This window comes from Acomys russatus, chromosome 1, assembly GCF_903995435.1.
Source record: "Acomys russatus chromosome 1, mAcoRus1.1, whole genome shotgun sequence".
Classification (NCBI taxonomy): Eukaryota; Metazoa; Chordata; class Mammalia; order Rodentia; family Muridae; genus Acomys; species Acomys russatus.
Window position 1 is genome coordinate 3,125,421 of NC_067137.1, and position 22,033 is coordinate 3,147,453.

The 22,033-nt window shown below is 39.8% G+C and overlaps 1 protein-coding gene across 28 annotated transcripts in view; it reads left to right on the plus strand.

Moving 5' to 3' along the window:
* The window catches only part of Nrxn1 (neurexin 1), a 1,084,885-nt gene that overhangs the window by 519,699 nt on the left and 543,153 nt on the right, over positions 1-22,033 (plus strand). For all 28 annotated transcript variants that reach the window (XM_051154322.1, XM_051154409.1, XM_051155231.1 and 25 more), the window contains 2 exons: positions 585-966; positions 1,970-2,160. In XM_051154322.1, the coding sequence (XP_051010279.1) occupies positions 585-966; positions 1,970-2,160 (573 nt within the window). The remainder of the gene's footprint in view (positions 1-584; positions 967-1,969; positions 2,161-22,033) is intronic.

Here is a 22,033-nt window from a genome sequence, read left to right on the forward strand (position 1 = left end):
AATATAAAATAACATACTTTTTCTGGAGGATAATAAAAAACCATTACCTAAGTATAAAGTTAAGGTGTGTGGATTGCTAAGAGATGCTCAGTTGTTCATGGCAATTGCTATAGCTAACCATTCTTTGCCTCGTTTTTCAAGGCTTTTTTGTTCTGTTCCCTCTTTTCTTTACTTCCTATGAAAGTGATAATGTACTAATGAGGATTTTGTTGTTTTTATGTCAAGACACCGTTTTGTCATGTTGGCTGGTTCAGAACTCCATATGTAGGTCAAACCGGCCTCTAACTTACAATTTATGTTGCCTTTACCCTTCAAGTCCTGATAGACAGAAGGGCATCACTTCACCCAGGTATAAGGAGAATTTTTATTGCAGCTAACATTTGCATGGCTATTAAAACCTGTATATGAAATGTTATATATGGCCACCTTACCTTTGACTGTGACCTATATATTCTTGTTACAGACTATACCTATCAAATTGGTTACCGGCTTTCATATTTTCAAATATAATATTAATGTGAAAATCTGCAATTGGAAGTGTCTCTCAGCTGCACAACATAGCAATGTATTAACTTTTCTTTTAGGGCAAATGGCAGGTGACCATACACGGCTGGAGTTTCATAACATAGAGACTGGCATCATCACAGAACGACGCTATCTTTCTTCTGTCCCCTCCAACTTCATTGGACACCTACAAAGCCTGACTTTTAATGGAATGGCATACATTGACTTGTGCAAAAATGGAGATATAGACTACTGTGAGCTCAATGCCAGGTTTGGCTTCAGGAATATCATCGCAGACCCTGTCACCTTCAAGACCAAATCGAGCTATGTTGCCTTAGCTACATTGCAAGCCTACACTTCTATGCATCTATTTTTCCAGTTCAAGACAACATCCCTAGATGGACTAATTCTATATAACAGTGGAGATGGAAATGACTTTATTGTGGTTGAATTAGTTAAAGGGTACGTACATATCAGTTTCTTAAAAGAGAAACAAGAACTGTAAAAATTGTCTATATGAAAGACAATGTGTTGACTTTATACAGTGGTAGGCAGGACAAGGATGTCAAATGACTCATTTGTTCATAGCCTTTGCTATGCATCCTTAGTGAGTATGAAATAATGCAGTTGCACTTTTATATAATTATACATGTGGGTATAGATGAGTTCTAGTTCATGGTAGGTCTCCTATGACCCTCATACTCCAAATGTGTATTTCCTAAATTTTGATATGTAATTCTACATAAGTACTGATAGGTAGCACTGTCCTAAAATAAATAGCTAATTCGGAATATCAACTTAGCTATTTAATGAAATTCTTATTAATTCAAGTTCAATTCTGTAATGAATAGTTCAGAATGAATAATGTGTAAATGAAACATTTTGATAGTGTGATGACAAATGGACACATTTTCATTAGTTTGGACATTTACTCATACGCTCAGTGAATATTATTGAACTACACTAGAAAACACACCAGGTAACACAAAAATGTATGTTGCCCTTGCCACCCTTGTGTACATATTACATTTCTCCCAACCTTGAACGACACCTCCCTCACACACACATACCAACATACAGCCTTATTGAATCTAGGTGATTATGAAAATGCATCAAAAATGAAAGTCTGTTGTCTGGGATGCTCATGCACACATTTTCAGAGACTTTAGTGGAACAGAAAGATGAATGGAGTAGGAAGTGTACATTAGAGCTTGACACATGAGAACTCACCTCCTAGGAGAAGAATTACCATGCCAGTGTGATTAACCAAATGAGAAGACAAGGGAGACGTGGAATTCATAATGAAAGGTGATACTTTCTCTGTTTAGTTTCACATAGAAGCAACTCTGCTTCAAGATTCCAGAGGGAAGAATCCACCTGAAACTTTCCATTTGCAATGTCTTGTTTACCATCATCACTCATTCAGAAAGCAATGACTCTTTTCTCTATTTCATTTTCTTTCTAGGTACTTACATTATGTGTTTGACTTGGGAAATGGTGCTAACCTCATCAAAGGGAGCTCAAATAAACCACTCAATGACAATCAGTGGCATAATGTGATGATTTCAAGGGACACCAGCAATCTCCACACTGTAAAAATCGACACAAAGATCACAACGCAAATCACTGCAGGAGCCAGAAACTTAGACCTCAAGAGTAAGTACTGGCTAAGTCACAGTATGAACATCTCTCCAACATCTGTATACGAGTGAAAAAAAGCCCTTTGCTTAGGGCACATACACATGCCTTCTGCAAAGGCTGACTAGAATTTCAATTTTTGCACATGTTGAATAATACAACACACAAGTCTCTGTTCTTCCTTTAATGTGGCATGAACATATGTATTTTTAATAACAGTTCAAAAATGCAACACCTAAGAATGAATGCATGATTAAAATTTAAAGAATGAGAAAATGTGCTCATAATCTTGATATTGTTAAGAGAAGTAGGCACCTGTAAGCTTTTTCAGTCTCAATGCTTTTCTATCAATTTGGAGTTAGTGGAACCAGATGTATATTGAACTTCAAGAACTTTTTTGTTTTATTCCCCTTTTTGGGTCAGATTTCCCAGATGACTTCAGACCCTTTTACCAACAGCTCTGAGCTTAGCTTGGGTTATCCTTTGGGATCAGGAGTGAGTTTTATTTTCCTCACCACCTCTCTAACATATACACGTACACACATACATAATAAGTTCCTGTTCTCTGTCTCTTTATATCTATCTATCTAAGATCTATATTTTACTATTTCTATCTTTATCTATTTCTCTCTGTGTGTCTCTCTGTTTCTGTCTCTCTGTCACTCTCTGACACCACACACACACACACACACACACACACACACACACTGGAATGCTACCTTAATGAGCTTTTGAGAAAGTTTTAGCTGACATTTCCTTCCTTATTGAGACTTAGTTTTTCAAATGCTTAGCAGGCAAGTTTAATAGAGAAAATGAAAATTAGATTCTATTTGAATGGGCCTTTGTAATTCACTGTGGATCATAGTCATGTATTCTGACATAATGCACAGGACAGAAAGCACTGGAGAGGTGAGGTATCAATGACTCACCTAGGGATGGAGCACCTTCTAGAGAAAGCAGTAAACCCATATCGAAGCACACCCTTCTTAACTCCTGTGTCATCCTGATGTGAGGTGAAGCCCCTCAGACATCATTGCAGGCATATTTCGCTTTAAAGAGCTGCTCATTTATATTAATAAGATCTCTCCCTTTGATTCAAGACGTAAATACATTGGACAGTCACAGAGCTGGAGAAGCCTTTCTAGAGAAAAGCACAGCTTCTAAACAAGCTGAAAGAAGAAAGTATTTCAGGTTGTATAATTGTGGATCATATTAACAATGCTGGATCCTTCTTTGTCACATGTGAAATATGTGGTAATGGTTGTCTCCCTTCTTTCATAGGGATCCCCTTGTTAACTTCAAAGGGCTCTCTCATTTGCCACAAATCTAATAGCTTAGCTGAAGCCTAACAGGATATTCAGAGGAATGCAGGTTAACAAGCTCTGCTGCTTCTGTGTTCTCTATGACAGAAGCGAGCTGAGTATCTGGCTCCTATTCGTAGGACACCCTCATTTTGCCTGGGGAACTGAGGAGGCCATTTTCATGGAAAATGGGGATAGTGTTGTGAAGTCTTGCTGTGTCAGAGAGATCTCAAGGCACATACATGATTTGTCACTAGACACCTCAGATGCCATGTAAGAGATTCAAATGGCAAAAAACATATGATTCTCCATTGTTTGAAGCATTCAATAGTTTCCAAACATGAACAATGAAAGCCAGTAGGTCCTGTCTCCTAAAAGCAAATATTTGCTTCTTTTTCATTAAAATAGATGTGAGCATAATAAGATGTTTTAATAGGATTCTTTCTGATAAGGGTGTATTCCATAAAGATAGCTGTACAAATCTTAGATTCATTTTCTTAAAACATGGGCTGCTTTCTACCACTGATAATAAGAGAAGCATTTCCTTAGAGGATCCAGAGGGTCCTAGAAACCTACTAGAAGAACATTATGATGGGCAGATCTGGGCCCAGGGGTCCTGCTCCAACTATGGCACCAACCAAAGACAATACGTGCAGTAAACATCGATACCCTACCCAGATCTAGCCAATGGACAGGTCGTTCTCCACAGTTGAGTGGAGAGTGGGGTCTGACTTTCACATGAACTCTGGTGCCTCATATCTGACCATGTCCCTTTGATGGGGAGGCCCGGTGGCACTCAGGGAAAGGATAGCAGGCTACCAAGAGGTGACTTGATACCCTATGAGTATATACAGGGGGAGGAGGTCCCCCTCAGTCACAGTCATAGGGGAACAGAGTAAGGTGGAAGCAGGAGGGAGGGAGGAATGGGAAGATACAAGGGATGTGATAACAATTGAGATGTAATATGAATGAATAAATAAAAATAATTAAAAAGCATTTCCTACAATAAAAATTACTAAAGCCATGAGTTTCATGGGGAGTAGATAAACTCAGATGTCGAGACTGATATTCTTGCTAAATACATGTTTTTTTAAAAAAACAAAAAAATCAGTTAAAGTCAGAGGTTAATCTGCCCCCAGGTGAATAATTGGTGCATTTGTTTGCTCACATGTGTGCGTTTGCGTGTGAGTGCACAGGCACAGGTCTGCACACTCTAGAAGAGGATGTTGAGTGTCTTGCTTTATCACTCTCTTTGGGACAGGAATCTCCAAACACACTGCACTTCTGTACTGGGTTACAGGCACAGGGATGGCCAGGAGCCTGCCTGTGTGTGTTCTAGGATACTAACTGAGAGTCTCAAGCTTGTGTCTGAGGCACTCTTATTTAGAGATCTATCTCTTTGGGCTGTACAACTGAGACCTTTTTACCAATTATCGCCCTGCTAAATTCTGTGAAGCTGCTGAGCCTCCAGACCTCTCAGATCAGGTCACAAAAGGAGAACTAGTCTGTGAGAATTGGCTGAAGTTTCATCTTATAAGTGGATGGGTGGTTTTTAATAGGAACAGTAATGACAAGAAACACAATGAAGAGAGGGCACGCTGTAAGACGTCATCTCCCATCGGTTCCCAGCTTTGCTTTTCAGGACTGCAGTGCTAGCCAGATGCTATTTGCTGAGCCCTGACCTTTGTAGCACATGGCAGAGAAAACAGATATGGTGCCACATGTGGGTACTGAAACCAGGCTGAGCATGAAGACTTTCTGAAGAAGCTATGTTTAAGGGATACATGTGAAAACCACAAAGCACTCTTTCTTCTTCCCTCCTGGGCACCCAGGAGGACTTAGGATGGGTATATGGGTGTGAGACCTGCAGGACTTCATACCCTGAAATAACCATGCAAGGCACAGAGGAAGGAGCCCTAGAGTGCAGGAAACAGGAAAATCATCTTATCTGAGTCAGTGGTTTTATTTTCGGTTTATTTTCACTGAGATTCACCCTCTTAGAATTAAACATACTCTGATTTATCCATACCCTCTTCAAATTAGTGCAGACATCTTTACTTCTCTTAAGTGAGACCAGTCAACTTAGTGGCATCACACAGCTGTGGTAGTTTGTGGCATGCAGCGTTACATACCCTTCTCAGTGTAGATGACCAAGGATGCCCGGGAACTGTTAACAGGTGTCTAGTTAAGGTCCTTACTACAAGCCATGCACTAGCATCCTGAAACAAGGAACTGTTTATGCTAAACGAACTATAACTCAGTTTTCAGACTAGATCGGGCGCGTTCAGGATGGCATGGTCGTAGACTATAACTCACTTTTCAACTTCTTTGTGTGGACCTTTGTTTTCGCGGATTGACATTAATCAGTCCTCCTGTGAAGTCACTTGGCTGAATCAAATTTTTGACACTTTCACTTACATTACTATACCTGAAAGAAACAGCAGAGGGCAGCAGAGGGCCACGCACTATGTTACACGATGTTGGGGCGGGGCGAGTAACTTGCTGGGTTTGCTCTGGGAAACAGAATCTCTTTGTTTCCAGAATCCACATTTAGCCTTCACAGTAATGCGCGCTTTTGTCCATGACTGTATTTCATCTTGTAGACTTAGAAATGTGAAACCCAGACCTCTCTCTTCCCCATCTCGACTCAGGTCACAAACAAGCCTCAATCTAAGGATCCTTCCAGAACGGGAATTCCGTGCTGATGACCTTGTTCAAATGTTCTTTCCTTACACTGCCCACGTCTCGTGGGTGGATGCCTCTCGCTGCTGATACAGCTTGTTTTCATCTTTACTCCCATCTGCCGGTGTCTATCCCCTTTGGGTATTATACACAAACTGAAGCATGCAGTGAGAGGCACAGTGTTCTCTCGTTTGCTCAGGAATGATTCCATAGCACGATTGTATTCATTCTGGGACTTTTGAGTCCTGCCCTCTTTAGTTAGATAGTGCAATCCCTCTTGTCCTAATTTGGCAATTTGTATGTTAAGTTATATGGGAAAGAGCTGGTATTCATTGAGTCCCTATTAAATACTTGATAGATTTAAATGAGGTTATCTTATCGTATGTAATCCTTATGAGTGTAGGGGAATTTGAATTGAGGTCAGTCTTGCTTATTCATTTATCTAGTTCAAGAATTAAAAATAGAAAAGACGAATAGTTTGGGGTCTCCATCTTCCATGGGTGTCCTTATTTAAGTATTAAGATAATCTGTCAGCATATTGAGAGGCTCAATTGAATTTGATTAGGGCGGACCGTATTCCTAGGTGCATACCAGATAGTGCCCTCAGGTGGTCACTTAGCAGAATTACACTGAGTAACTCTGGTTACATCTACGTCAGCCAGGTGTTGAGCATTTTGTCCCTTCCTCCTACTTTATCCCTCTCAGAAGTCCCAAATTTTTTCTTTCCTCCACTCCTTTTAGCATTTTTCATATCCGCACTCAAATCTCAGCCTGAAGGGAGCTGGCTGCCTCCTATTGTGCCTCCCACACTCAAACCACTAAAGGATGCCACCATCAGAAGCTGCCAGGACTTCCCACTCCAGCAGTCTCTAAGTGAAGATTTGCATATGTCATATGCTCTTTTCTTTTGTAACTCTGATCAGTCTGATATCTAGTGGCCTTTGTTCTCTGGACCTGAATATAAGGCACACCTGCCTATTTTCTAGCTTTTCACATTGCGCTTTGACAAACTATTTACTGAGGGAATGTCAGTTCCAAGTACTGATCACATTGTAACATGTCTGCGCTTTGTTTTCCTGCACATGTAACTTCTGGTAGCCCATTTGTCTTGCCTGGATTATTTTGATCAAGTAGAAAATGTTCAGACAAGACTCTGACTTTGAGCCTACCCTTAGAGCCGGATGTGACATCGACAGTGGAAGAAATGCCTGCTGGTTTCTTGTTTATAACGTAATGAGATTTGTGGGAGGTAGTTTTAAGGCTCCATTGCAAAGTGTTAGAGAAAGAAGCCTTTCCAGGGCAAACAAGGCTACTCAGAGCGTAAGGAGTTTGTTCTAATTGCTGCAGTGGGATCCCCAAAACACCTGGGTGTCCCTGGCACCTGCTCCCTCTGCCCTAGTCCCTAAGACATTTTACCAACCTGTTTTCTTACTATTATTATGGATTTGAGACCCCCTTTCTACCCTGCCTCCTGGCACTGCCTTGAGATAACATCTCATTACTGGCAGCACTTCAGCTTTAGTCTGCTTCCCTTTATCTCACTCTCAAATTCCCCCAAACATGGGATTTAAACACAGTGAGTAAACCAGTCACTATGGGCTCTAGAATGTAGCAGGTGTTTTCCCAGCTGCTGTGGCTGGTTTCACTTCTTTACAAATTGGCTATAAATACCCAATTAGATTTTCAGGGCAAGCAGCATGATCCTCTTGAGAAGGACACTGTTTTTAAGGCTCTTTGTGGATCAGAAGGAAGCAACATGGTTTGCTGCTGGTGGAAAGGGGCTTTGAACATCCTGCAGAAGCTGCGGATAGTGGCCTTTGTAGCATACTTTCGAACAACCTTTAGGCTGCAGTGCTGATGATAGGCGAAGCTTCATGGGGAAGTGTACAACTTTGGAGGAAATCACCATAGCTCAGAACACACACAATAAGGATGTGAGTCTGTCAAAGAAATACTAGATACTTTTGTTATTCCTTTTCCTGCACAACAGTTACAGCACAGTTACTTGGAAGACAATCAGAGACATAAAGCCATTGTTTCTCTGTGATAATTCGATTGAGTTTCCAGGCTTTGCAGAAATCAGCCTAAATATATTCTCTTGACTTTAAAACCTCTGACAGCTTGTTTTAATCCACTCAACCTCCTGGAAGACATCTTTCCCTTGACACACACAGTTGTCTAAGACCTCCCGTCTAACATTCACTTTGAGTGTTCCTCTGTCCATGTATAAACTTCAGGCCAGCTTACACTATTGCAGCTTAAGTGTGTATATCCTGTACTGACAACTCTGTTGCTTAAGTCCCATCATCCTTGTCATCCACTTCGGAATCTTTGCTGCCTTAGGCAGAGACATCCTACATTAGTTTAGTTAACCTCTTCCAACTCTGAGACTTTCAGGAACTGGAGGATCACTGAGATCTGACCCAATCTTGTCCCTGCTGGAGCAATGTACTCCAGAGAACTGACCTATCCAACTATGTGACTAGTTAACGTTGTCCAGATGCAGCCTTCTACTTCCTGATCCTTTCCACGAACATTGATGTATGTGTGCCAAAGAGGCCAGAGGAGGGAGCCAGGTCACAGTATCTGAAGAGGTCACTGGAGCTACTGATAGAAGTGAACCACCAATGCATAAGACCCAAACTTAGGTCGATGACCTCTTTGTTTTAATGAAGAGGAGATGGGACAAAGGTCTTGTGATACAAGAAGCCTAAACGTACTCAGATTTCCCTAAGAAAATTTAAAAAAGAAAGAAAGAAAGGCAAGGAAGAGAGAGAAAAAAGAGAGAGGGGTAAGGGAATGGTGTGTGTGTTGGGGGGTAGAAGCCAGTAACTGCTTTTTTGAGCATCAACTTCCAAGGTTGCTGTCCCTTCTTCTCCTCCAAGTTGGCTTTTTCTACTTTCAGAACTTTAATAAGAGAGCACGAAGCCCCTTTCAGTGCTCGAGACTCACTTGGATTTGGGGTCCTAGGCCTAAATTCTTTAGAAACAGCTGTAACTAGGATGTATGTCCTCTATGGGACCTGGAACAGGGATGAAAGATAAGTGTGTAAGTATGCACTATTGAATTTGTTTAAAGAAAAATTGGCTATGAAAGTGCAAAAGGGAAAGCCTAAAAGAGCCCCCAAAGGTGACTTTCTGTTTACCCATTGGTTCGTTCTCCCCCTCCAATCCCGGATTCCTTCCCATTCATCCAGCACATACACTCCTTTAAAGTTCGTTGGCATTATAGACCTTCAGACACTGTAATTCCCTATACTAGTGTGCTATTGTTATTATATCACTGACTACTGCATTTATATGTTTATAAATTTATAAACCATAAGTTTATGGTTCCATCTGTTTTTGAAAAGCTTAATGGTCCATGACATAATTTTTTTTTTTTTTTTTTTTTCTGGGTCATAAATGTGAATCGTCTTTCCTCAGTGATGTGCAGGTACCCCGCCCGGCACACACATATTTTGAAAACTTTTTAAGTGAAATAAATGTTATTATTCAAATTTCAGGAGTGAAGATAGGATCATGGCCACAATAGCAGGAGAAAAGGCAACATATTCGTACTTCTGCCTTTTTCTACTCAAATGAGGAAAAAAATCTTACTTCAGACACTTAGTACAACAGATATGTTGTCATCTTCAGTAACGGGTCTTTTACTATTTTGTGGGTTCTTTCTTCCACTTTCTCTGCCTCTTTTCTCCTTCCCTTTCTACCCCCTAACACTAGATAAGATAGAAAAAGGGGTAGAAATTAAAGAGATCCCTGATTAAAGTCAGGGGTCAAAAATGGGGCTCTTTATCATCAGACTTATGGCAGATTAATGACATAGAGTTCCTTGGGGGTAATTTTGATCTTTGCCATTCGGATATCTAATTTCTTCTTGTTGTTTCTTCTTTTTGCACTACTTATTAATAAACTACAGCCAACAGCAACCAACAACCAACCAACAGCCCACCACACACTTCAGGGCCCTAGCCCAGAATTCCAAACTTCACACAATCACAGAGACAATATGCAGCCCAGAAAACTACACCTCTGCTAGAGTTCAGGGCATCCTGAGTCTCTTGCCTTAGCTTCTGAAGTCCTCTTGAGGCACTAGAGCAGAACAGTCTACTTGGTCTAGGTTATTCTATGTGCCCTACAGTATGGTAGCATTTGCAGATACTTAAAGGAGAGCCAGCAACATAAATCCTGTGGTGGCATGACTAGGGTATTGGCTTGCAAATCACTCATTAGCTGGTTTAACAGGATAACTTTTTGTTTTTCAACTGTTACTGCCTTTCTTTTCCCTTAGTCTTCAGAGTAAAATTTTTCCCTCCATGACTTTGAAGATGAATCCATCCTCACGCATATTTGCATATTGAACAAGTAAAGCACTTGGAGAGATACTCTGGCATACTGCAGGATCTAGGGGTTATATTAAAGTAGCCTATCTTTCACCGTGGAAAAAAATTCTTTTTTAGTTAAAAAATTACAAAAAAAACCCTAATGCTTAAGGAAAAAATAAATACTTTATTTAACTTTGTAAGTTTCATGATATCTAAGTTCTCTATCAATGCCTGTAAACCATGTATTCAGCTTTACCATTGTTCTACATTGCTGTATAATTTCAAACTACCCAGAAAACCAGCAATGAATATAACTTCTTATCCTTGTATATTGAGATAGTCTAAGACTAATTTTTTTACATGAATGAAAAAACCCGTCATTATAGGAAATAGAAGTTCTCTTATTGAAATAGCTGGAGATCTAGCCAACCCAAATAAGTTTTCAGTTATTTTAAGATGAGAAAATTTAAATTATTTAAAATAAAATGTTTATTAAAAAGTCAACGCATTATATAGAGCAACATAAAAATTTCAGGAAAAAGAAAGATTTGCTTTGACTTTATATGTATCGTCATGCATTACCAGAAGCAATTTCTAACTTTACTTATTCATGGTGTGTGTGTGTGTGTGTGTGTGTCTGTGTGTGTGTCTACGTGTGTTGAGATCAGATTTCTCTGTGTAGTCCTGGTTGTCCTGAAACTCTCTTTAGTAGACCAGGCTGTCCTCAAACTCAGAGGTCCACCTGTCTCTGCCTCCCAAATGTTAGGATTAAAAGCAAGTGTCACTACCTATTGATTAAAGGTATTTCTATTCCTGCTCTAGCTCCCAAATAATGAATCTGAGATGTGTTATATTTATTAAAAAGCTTTAAATCCTGATAGCTGGGCAGATTCTCATTTATCCTAACCCATCTAGGTTAGCCTGAGCTACTTCTCAGCCACACACCCTGTTACCTGCCCTTCATTCTCACCTTGGCTGCTCCTGCTCCATCTTTGTCCTTATGGCCACTCGCTCATAGCCTGGTGATTTCTTTGTGCTTCTCCTCCTCCTCTTCCTCCTCCTCCTCCTCCTCTTCCTCCTCTTCCTCTCTTCTCTTCTCTTCTCTTCTCTCTCTCTCTCTCTCTCTCTCTCTCTCTCTCTCTCTCTCTCTCCACCTGAGACCCTCCCCACCAGAGATGATAGAGAAAAAAAATTTTTTTAGACAACACCGAGAAAGGAGATCCTTCAAGTAATGACAAAACTAGTATCTGTTAGCATTTAGCTCACTGTTGTTTCACAATTAGCAATTGAATATACAGAGACACACCTTAATACTATGTGAATGAAGGTCACATCTACAGCCATTCCTGACACTAATTTTTCTCCTGATGCAGATTATTTTTTGAAAATTTTATTAATTTATTTACTCACTTTACATCCCTTGTAGACCCCCTTCTTTCCCTCCCGATCTCATCCTCTTTTCGTCTTCCCCTTGCCCCTCCCCTGATCATCGGAGAAAAGACCCCTCTACCCCTTCCCACCCTAGCCCCCACTAGCCCCATCTCCCACTCCCTCACCCCACCTCCCGACCCGTGCTGTTGCAATGCACTTTAGCTCATCAAGTGGCATCAGGAATGAGTGTGTCCTCTTGGCAAAGTGTAAGGATTCTTGTGGAAAGTTAGGGGAATGAATGAAGGACCTGGAAGTGACAGGAGCTCCACAAAAAGACCAACAGTCCCAACTAACAAGGGTCCAGAGGGGCTTACAGAGACCGGAGCATCAAGGACCATGCTTAGACTGCACCTAGGTCCCCTACGCAGATGCAGCGAATGGGCAGCTCAGGCTTCTTGTGGGTCCCTGACGTGGACTCTGTTGTCTGCTTTTTGATCAGTTCCCCTTGGTGGGACTCCCTCACTAGGCCACAGGGGAAGAGGACACATTGAGAATAATTTTAGTAAAAGTAGTAGAGAGAGAAGTAGCCTCGGAGTGGAGGCTTCATTCTTCCGATACCGGAAGGATTGTGCTGACCCAGTGACTCCTTCTTCCTGATGATGCTTTGGTTTCTTGTCAGGACTAGATAATAATAGTCCCTGAGTGTCCTTAAAGAGTTTGGAAAAGTCAAATCCCTCTCAAGCTTAGTAAAATAATGATGATGATGATGACGATAATAAGATGATGATGATGAAGAAGAAGAAGATGATAATGCAAATTCTGGCAGTATGTGTAGTCTTAGCAAGCCCATCTGCAGGTCAAATAGATATCATAGCACAAAAAGAAAGCAGAGACATATGGTGACAGAAGTGTCCCTGTTAAAGGGACCAATGTCAGGTATATACACGTGCTGGGAACAAAAGGTACTCATTGAAAAAATTCTCTACCTGGATTTCTCTCAAAAGACAAATGTTAAATTCCACATTTAAAGCCACAAAATGAAGTTAGCTTGACATGGAATTTATTTGTCTGAACACACCCCATCTGCCAGTGTCACTGGCATAGAGTAGATTTAAAAGAAGATGGATTACCATATGCACCTTCATAGCAGTTTCCTTCCATTAGTCTCTATTTAGCATGCCCACCAGGTTTTTCTCAGTCTGTTGGCCAAACACGTAAACAAAATCTGTCTTCATGTTATATGTCTCAAAGAATCCTTTAAAAGCAAAAATTGTTCTATAGGCATTTTTCTCAAAATTTCAGCTAGAAATTAAATGTCAAAATTGAAACAATTTTCTACTCTTTCCATAAAAATAAATAAAAATATTAACTCTCAAAATCTGGCTATAGGAATGTGTTGGGGTTTGCATTCAAGCCTTTTTAGACTGTCCACCCCTCACATGAAAATATTAGTAGTATGGTATGACAGGGTTAGCTACACGTTTCTGACTTTATTCTCTGTGAACAGCAGTTAAAAAGTGGCCTCTGCATCCAAAAATTAAATGTTCATGTCATAAGAGCTTGAACCACTGGCCAGAAGTTGATGCCAAGTAGTTATAATTATGTTTTTGGGGGTTTTTGTTTGTTTGTTTGTTTTTTGTGTGGTCAGGGTTTGACTGCCTTTTCTTCTAGGATTTTTCAGTTTGCAGATGCTTCTTTCTCTGAGCTGAGAATCTGACACCTTGCTGGGCCTCCACTAATACCACTGTTACTTTTCTCAACTGGCTATAACTTTCCAAATTCCATGTAACTTTTAATAGTGGGTTTCTTTGTCTTTGGAGTGCACACTGTGTAAACTAGGACAGATTAACTGAAATAATCATAGCTTCAGAAGACTGAACTTTGTGTGGTTCCTGTTTTGGGGCACTGTTGTCTCTATACTCAGGACCTTAGTAGCATGGATAGCCGGTGTCCCTCATGAACTTTACTTACTGATAGCTTACCGAGCAATACAAATAAAACAATGCTTATGCAGTACTTTGTAAACTTGAGTGCATTTCACAGATGCCAGTAATTATTGTATTATGATAAAGTCAGAGCTTTCTTCCCCATTTTTTGTCAGTGCTGGAGGGATGATTCAGTGATTCCAGGGTCTGGTGAATGCTGGACAAACACCATGTCACCATGTTATGACCCACCTTCCTGTCCTAGTTTTGGCCATGGCAATGCCTGACACTAGTGAACAATGACTCAAAAAGAAAGAAGGCCCTTGTTCAAACAGAGAAGATTATCGTCTTTAAATTTAGTTGCTCTTGCTTTTAGGAAATGCACAGGTTCTGTTGTTGATGTTGATGTTTGTGCTTTAGCTGAAGGAATATGTCCTTGGGTGTGGGAGGGAAGTATCAGGTCAGAACACCTAGAACCAGCAAGGAAGATAAGAAACAGGATTTTCACTGGAGAAGATCTCTGTTCCTAGTAACCATTGGGTGATGGCTCAAAGACAAGCTGGTATGAAGGGAGACACATGCAAAATCAAAAAGAACTGCAAATGGAGATTGTTGAACTTCTTGGGGGTGAAGATAGAGGGGTTCCACTAGCTAGACTTTGTTCTACATGCAAGTAAAAATGTTCTTCACTCTATGTTAACACCAGGGCCACAGAGCAGATGAAACTGAAAAGAAGGAGCAGTGTCCATAATATAAACTGTGATATGGAGGTTGCACGTGTGAGGCTGTACTTGTTTATAGTGCAGCAGAGGGTATGCCTGGACATCCTGACAGCTTAAGTAGAGAGACAGGATAGGATCAAACTGGTTCCCCACAAGGATTTCAGACTTGCTTTAGCTTCACAAGAAAACTAAGAGATGGGTTCTCATTATCACACATTGATACCTCAAAGTGCTTCTATATTCCTACTTTATCTCTTTACCTCTCACCATAAATAAATGCAGTGTATGTTAACTAAAACCACCCTGAATTTACCCTGATAAATGACTCCATAAAACATAAAACAGTGTCACTGGACCACATTTTCTTAATGGGCTTTGCGGCTTAACCTCTGTGTTTATTAGAAAGGTCAGTAGAAGACACATCCCCTTGATTAATGTTAAACCATGTTTCTCAAAGAAAGGGAACCAGAAACATATGCGTGCTACACCAGGACTGCTTCCTCTGTGCCTTCTTACTCAGATGATTCTTTATCAACTCTGAACTATTACTATTCATTGTGCATCCATAAATGACCCAACAACGAATCACCGAGTCCTCCTAAGTGAAAGTGAAATTTTAAAGTGTCACCATGCTTATCTCTTCAAAGCACTGAGAACAACACACTTGGGGGCAGGGGATGCAAAACTATGCCTGGATTTAAAGATCATATGGATTTGAGACTGAAAATTAGACAACTATTTTATTAAGGTAGAATATGAGTTGAACACTTAAAACTGAATAGAGTCTTGAAATGTGACATTGGCAGAAGGAAGGCATTTGTAAGGAAATTAATGTGTAGTACAAACTCTGATGGAATGGCAGGAAAGCACAAGATTAGAGAAACAAAGGTAACGGCAGATGACTGAAAATCAAGGTATAGGAACAAGTCATCTGCCTGGGAAACAGCGTTGGGGAAACCAAGTGTAAAGTTTATCAAGAGATTTCATGTGAGACTGCTTCTAGTCTAGATTGTAGAGGGAGTGAGATATTGAACAGACCAGGACACAGTGGGATGCTGGTACGACGGCTCAGATAGACAAGTGCTTGCCAAGCAAGTTGATGGCCTGAATTTGATCCACAGAAACTGTATTAAGGTAAATAGGGAAAATCAGCCCTATAAAGCTGTTTTCTAAAATATACACACATGCTGCAGCATGTACACACCTACACACATATCCGGATATACACACGTTAACAATAACCTGACAAAATGTGAAGGTTGATGTGGAGTCAGTAAGGATAGTGGAGGGAGGTAGAATTACTAGATAGTGAATTATTACAAGGGAAATAAAGTCAGCAAGAAGTAGAAATAGGTTGAGTGTCAGGCATTAGAAACAAAATAGAGCTAAGGAATCATTTGGAAAAATTTTCCCCTGTGGAGTCTAGTAATTTGATTCTTATGAGGCAAGAAGTCTTCAAGGTCAACTTCTCCAGTCAGAGGGACAATTATTTTTTGGAACCCTTAAATCCAATGTAAGTTTAGAGATAAGATTTTACAGGCATTTCTAATAGAATTTAACCTAGAGTACTATAGGATTAGACCTTCCACATAATCAGAGCAGATGACGATATCTGAAGTTGATGGACATCAATTCGGTCAGAGTGGTGGCATCTCTTCAGCAAGGAATTTCTAAAGTTAGCATCAGTGTTTCTCATATCTGTTAGACACAGATATTGTATCTTAGAGCAAAATATCTACTTGGGTTTTTCCATTGGGTGAAAAAATGAGTATCTGACATACTTTGACGACCTTGGGTATATGAGGCTTGTTATATCCATTATACCTATTTATCTACTAAAAAAAGCTCAGGCTTATTTGAGAAATAGCCATTTCCTGTGGTTTTTCTTCTAATAATTGAATATCCTTTATTTTGAAGAGTTTACTGGAAAAATCAAGTGGATATTCTGTTCCTAGAAAAGTTAAATTAATATATGAGTGTTTATTCTTTAAAGATTTCAGATAATTTTTTTCTAGCAGAAAATACCTTTTCATACAAACACAATCAGATATGATTTCTCTCCCCAAGAATATTTTCTTTGGTATATCTCAAAGAGGTCTGATCTGTAGGCATTCCTTTGTGGTGGAACAAGAAAGGATCCAAACCTAAGGGCAGAGGTGTAATGTTCCCTGAGGAAAGGAAGGACGCCCCACTTGTAGATCAGTCCCAGAACTCAATGCGGGCAGATTCAGTCATCTTTAATGCTGAATCCCAAGAAATGAGGGGAAAGTTAGAGTACCCTGAATATAGAATTAGATTTTTCTCCAATACAGCCATAGGAAAACAATTCAGACAATGTATATGAGTTTAGTTCTTCCCCAAATGATACTTTGGAAGCCTATATTTCCCTAGTGATAAGTATTCACATCTGTAAAGCATGTGTCTTTTTATATATTCTCTTCTTAGTTAAAATAAAAGTAAGAGTTTAAGAGGCCAGGAAAAGTGCATATGGAAAAACAGGAAAGCTAAGTCAAAGAAGTAATTATAGCTTGACACTTAGGTTCTGCTGATGTGAGGCTGGGCTGAGACGCTTTGCCTAATTGCCTTCTGCTCCATGTTTTCATAGAGAAGAAATCACTTCCAACACTTCTTTCGTTTGTTTTTGGTTGGAGATCCCCAAAGGATCCTAGCTTAGACTCCTGTTGTGTGAGCCCAGTCCATATCTCAGGACTCCTTATAACACACTAGTGCTCAAATATCACATTGTAATGTCAGTCTCTTCATATATATACTAATTATCCTAGCCTGTCTGACCTTCCCCTGACACACACCTTTTATTTTAATTTATATTTTTACCAGCCAATATTCAGAAGATCCAATCATGTCCATTCATTTTTCACCCATACATCTTTGTTTGGCTTTTCTGATTATTATTTAACAAGTAATTGGAAAGTCTCCCATCCCATCACGCCTTCTGAAATGATCTTTTGTTTTCTCACGCAAATACCATGTACACTTTGTCTCCATACTGCATCTGTCCTGTACCCAAGTCTTTGCATCTGCATTTATGTCCTCATAAAACATTGTTTCCTGTTCCTTCTGACCTCAGGTCTTCCATCATGGTCCATCCTACAAGTTCACAAAAATCTTTTTATTTCTCATATTGTCTAAGAAGCATTCAGTGTGAACTTATAAATTGGCTTTTGGCCTTTATAGAATGTTTTGGATTTTTTGTTTGTTTTTTTTGCTTTGTTTTGTTTTTTATATTGAGTCAGAGTTTCTCTGTGTTATCTTGGCTGTGCTGGACTTGCTCTATAGACCAGGCTGACCTTGAAATCACATCAATCCGTCTACCTCTGCCTCCCAAGTGCAAGGATTAAAGGCATGAGCCACCATGCTTGGCTGTTTTGCTTGTTTTTAATCTCTTGATATGTCTAATTTAGAAAATTCCTGATTATTTTATGAGGTTCTGTGCTGTTTGGTAGGTAAAATGACCCTGTGCCTTAATCTCTGGCAGTATCCTACAAGACACACTGTAAACACGTTGATGTCTGTGAACTAGATCAAATTAAATGTATATCAGGTAAAAGTCTCCAATCTGAAACTTCTCACTCCCCAGGAACACATTTGACTTCTTTTGATGTTCCAGTGCCATCAGCATAGGATGAAGTACGTTATCACAATCAGTTCAGCCCTAGAGTGTCAATCACGTGCAGAGTACATGCTGTATACTAAGTACATTGAAAGGCTCTCTGTAACCTCGAGGTTTCCTAAAGTAGGCACGATTAATTGCACTCCACAGAGGAACAACCTTACTATCAAAGAAGTAATGCAATGCAATATAATGAGCTTACACTATGGGTACCAGTTGAGTGACAGAGATAGAGCTTCTACAACGACAAAGCTCGCCCACAGTTCCTTACTCATTCCTGTGCCGATGCTAGAGACTAGTCACTGTCTATCAACAGATGGTGTTGTTGAAAGGTGCTTTGTGCTTCAGTGTTTATGGTTCTTAATACTAGGACTGTTGAGATTTCTTTAAAAAACTTACTCCTGCCCATATTTGAGCCTGGCTACATGATGCATGTTTGCCACAATATTTGCTGAAAATGTCTCAATTCCACTTTCTGCTGCATATGGTCCACTTCAAGGACAGTAGTAAAAGCCATCCTGGTGGAGTGGTGGGACTGGGGGGACGGCAACAGGTGAAGTTCAACTACATAGAAAACTTGGCTTTTAATGGATGCCCATCTAGGCCCTGTTTACACACAGGGTCATTAAGAAGCATATCCTCCTTCATATGCACAGGACTTTTACCTGTGAGGACCCATTAGTGCTAATGGGTCATTTCCCTCCTATCTCCCCAAGGATCAAAAGGATATGCTACATCTTTGATGAGGTGGTAATGTATACAGGGCCAAAACCACTTAAGCATTTCCTTTGTTCTCTTTATCTGGAAGCCCACCGGGGGACCTCAAGTCCACTCTACAGTATATGAGAAGTTTATAAAAATAGCTTCAGTAATGAATGTAAGAGTGAGACCCAAGGTTATAAATACAGACCCATCCACCTTGAAATGTTTGAGGTTCATATCAGATCCCTCATGGCATGATGTAATGTTTTCTGCTCTTTAATAACACAGGGGATTGTTTACTACTTTCTCTTGCACGAGCAATCAAAATCCATCAGGCAAAGGAGCTTACTAACTAGGAAATAGGATTCACGGTAGGAAGTTGAAAGGGGAGGAAAGTGGGCCATCTTGAGAATCACCTCTCTGCCACTCCTTACCTTTTTTTCCCTCTTGACTTTTTATTTCCCTGTGTGACATCAACCTATAGGGTGTCAAATAATATGTATTGGTTGTCCACCATCCTCAGGCAATATGATAGATTCTAAAACAAACACTGAACAGCCTCTAGGATGTTGGAATCTGAAAGAAGAATGCTTAGTAAATGTCCAATATTACTTGCATAATTTGTGGTCTTTACTCTCTTATTTAAACTGCTTAGACAGTGCTAAGAATTCTTCATTCAGCCCCACACTCTTATCTAATAATACGCCTTTCTTTAGTCCTGAAAAAGATGAAAGCACCTCAATGAATTGAGTTAAGTAAAGACTGCAGGGAGCGTCTCCTTGCATTGATATTAGACATGGAAATATAAACCTTAGCCCACACTCCAAAGTGGGCAAGAAAACAACTTTTTACAATTTTATTTATTTATTTATTTATTTATTTATTTACTTTGCTTTCTATTTGAGCTGTGATTCTTTGAGTTAATGAAAATGAGACCTTGAGAAATTCTGGTTCTCTTCTCTCCCTCAAGTATTTTGTAAGTTACAGGGTTGACCATCAGAAAATCCCAATAGAGTAGAAATAAGGAAATGAGGAAAGTAGAGATAATGAGAAAGGCTAGAGTCCATCTCAGATACTCTATAGTCCCCGTGCAGACACCCACTGAACTGTTGTCTAGCTGTAATGGCCTTGCAATGGGACCTAGTCAGACTAGGTCAGCTATTTTTGGGTCATCTGGAAATTGTTCTATTGCTTGTACAATATAGTGAAGAATGGAAAGTTCTAGGAAGCAGTATAAACTTCCAGGTAGCTAAGTCTATCCTGAAAGTGTTCATCCACAAGGATCTTGCTGATGCTTTTTGGTTCTCCTGAGGAAACTTACCCATCTACATTGCTCACCAAAATCTCCAGTGTTGACAGCGGTGAGACCCAGCAGGGGTCAGCTTTTAAATTAGAAAGCTGTGCCCTCCTTTTGACACTCACCAACGGCTATGTTCACAGGATTATGCTTCCTATGTGCGCAATTGCAGTGTAAGAAAGTTTGCTTTCCTTGTATAAATGTCTGTGTCACATTCCTAGAAGAATTTAGGTTTTAAAATTTCAAACGCAGAAAGCTAATTTTATATCTTCGATTTATGACTCAACTCCTTCTGAGTCTACTAAAAACACAATGGCTGGAAATTTAAGTGAGTGGAAAGACAAAAGCGAGGATGGAAATGTGGAAGAAATAACCAAATGCTATTACAAAAAAATAGTATTGTATGTATTATGTTATCCTTAAATACCAAGGGTGTTGGTTCATTCAGTGTTATTTAGAAGATTGTGGAGAAACACATTCAATACTTTCTGCACAGATTATACAACGTCAGTGGTGTTCTATTGTAATGAAGACAGTCAATTTTGTAGGGTAAGGGGCCAGACTTCTCAGTTCTTGGGGATACATGATATTGGTGAAGCTGTATACTTTCATTCTCAATATTTTCACCAACAATTTCCAGGAGTGTAAGACGGAGGGCTTTATTTCACTCTGCTTACAATCTAGTGAGTTAGCTTAAGATTGTTTCGTGAACACTGGTAGAGGACATAAACTGCCGAGATGTCTTGAGGACTTCTTTTCTCACATTTAAATGAATACAATGTATATCAGTTCTTGTCCTCAGTCTCAGTCTCATAAAGACAGGAGAGCAGCCTAGGTGAGCATTAGGAATGCGGAGTTATTTTTTATGATGGTAAAATTATACTCAGTGACACGAAGTTAGAATGGTTAAGATGAGAGAGACATTTCATGGACAGAAAAGTTAGAGAAGGAGCTGACAGATGAGTGTCAGCAAAACTTGCAGTATGGAGCTGAAGATTAAAGAATTCTGAGGTCACCATCCTTATGCCGTGTATCAAATTCATTAGTTACATTGACTAAATGTCATCTGGTCACTGTGACTAAAAAAAAAAAAAGGGATTTCAATAGTGTTAATAAAGTTGAAGAACCCTAAACCTAGGAGCCTGTAGACAGCAAAGCTGAGCAAAATGTTCCATTTGAAACTACAGAAAAACCAGGAACACAAATTAACATCTTCTTTAAAAGTGCCAAAGTAGCACAGAGTTAAAAGTGGTATTGTTTTTAACTTAGCAGGGAAACATGTAAAGAATTACATAAATCAGACTATAAAAGGATTAAAGAAGTGAAGAAGATACTCAAAATAAAGTGAGTTGGACAGAAAAGTGCAGCTGGTCAAAATTCACAGAACAAAAGCTTGTGGGGTGCCTAGTCCCCAGACAAACGTCTATAGCACAACTCTCTCACCTAAGGCAACACTGAGAAGCAGGGGGCAGAAGAGCCAGAGAGCCAAGAAAGCTGATGTGAGATTGTGTCTCCTAAAAATGACAAGGAAGCTAAAACCCCATGGTGCTTCAATGACACAGCTGCCTAAACAAGACCTGAAGAAGTACAGTGACAATAGACATGCTAATATGGAAGGCAAAAATCACATAGGGCCCCATCCATAGGCAATGAAATATAGACAACTGAAAAATGCTGAGAGCAATAGAAATAATCCATTCAACAGTGAGGCCCGGATGGATCCAGTATCTAGTTCAACCTTGAAATCACAAACATAAGAAGTAACAGTAAAGGAGTGAGCAAGTTGTATTTATATATTTAGGTGTGTATGTGTTTCGGTGCATGTGTCTGTGTTTCTGTGTGTGTGTGTGTGTGTGTGTGTGTGTGTGTGTACTTGTGTGTGTGTTTCTGTCTGTATGTGTGTGTGTCTGTGTCTGAGTCTCTTTGTGTATTTGTG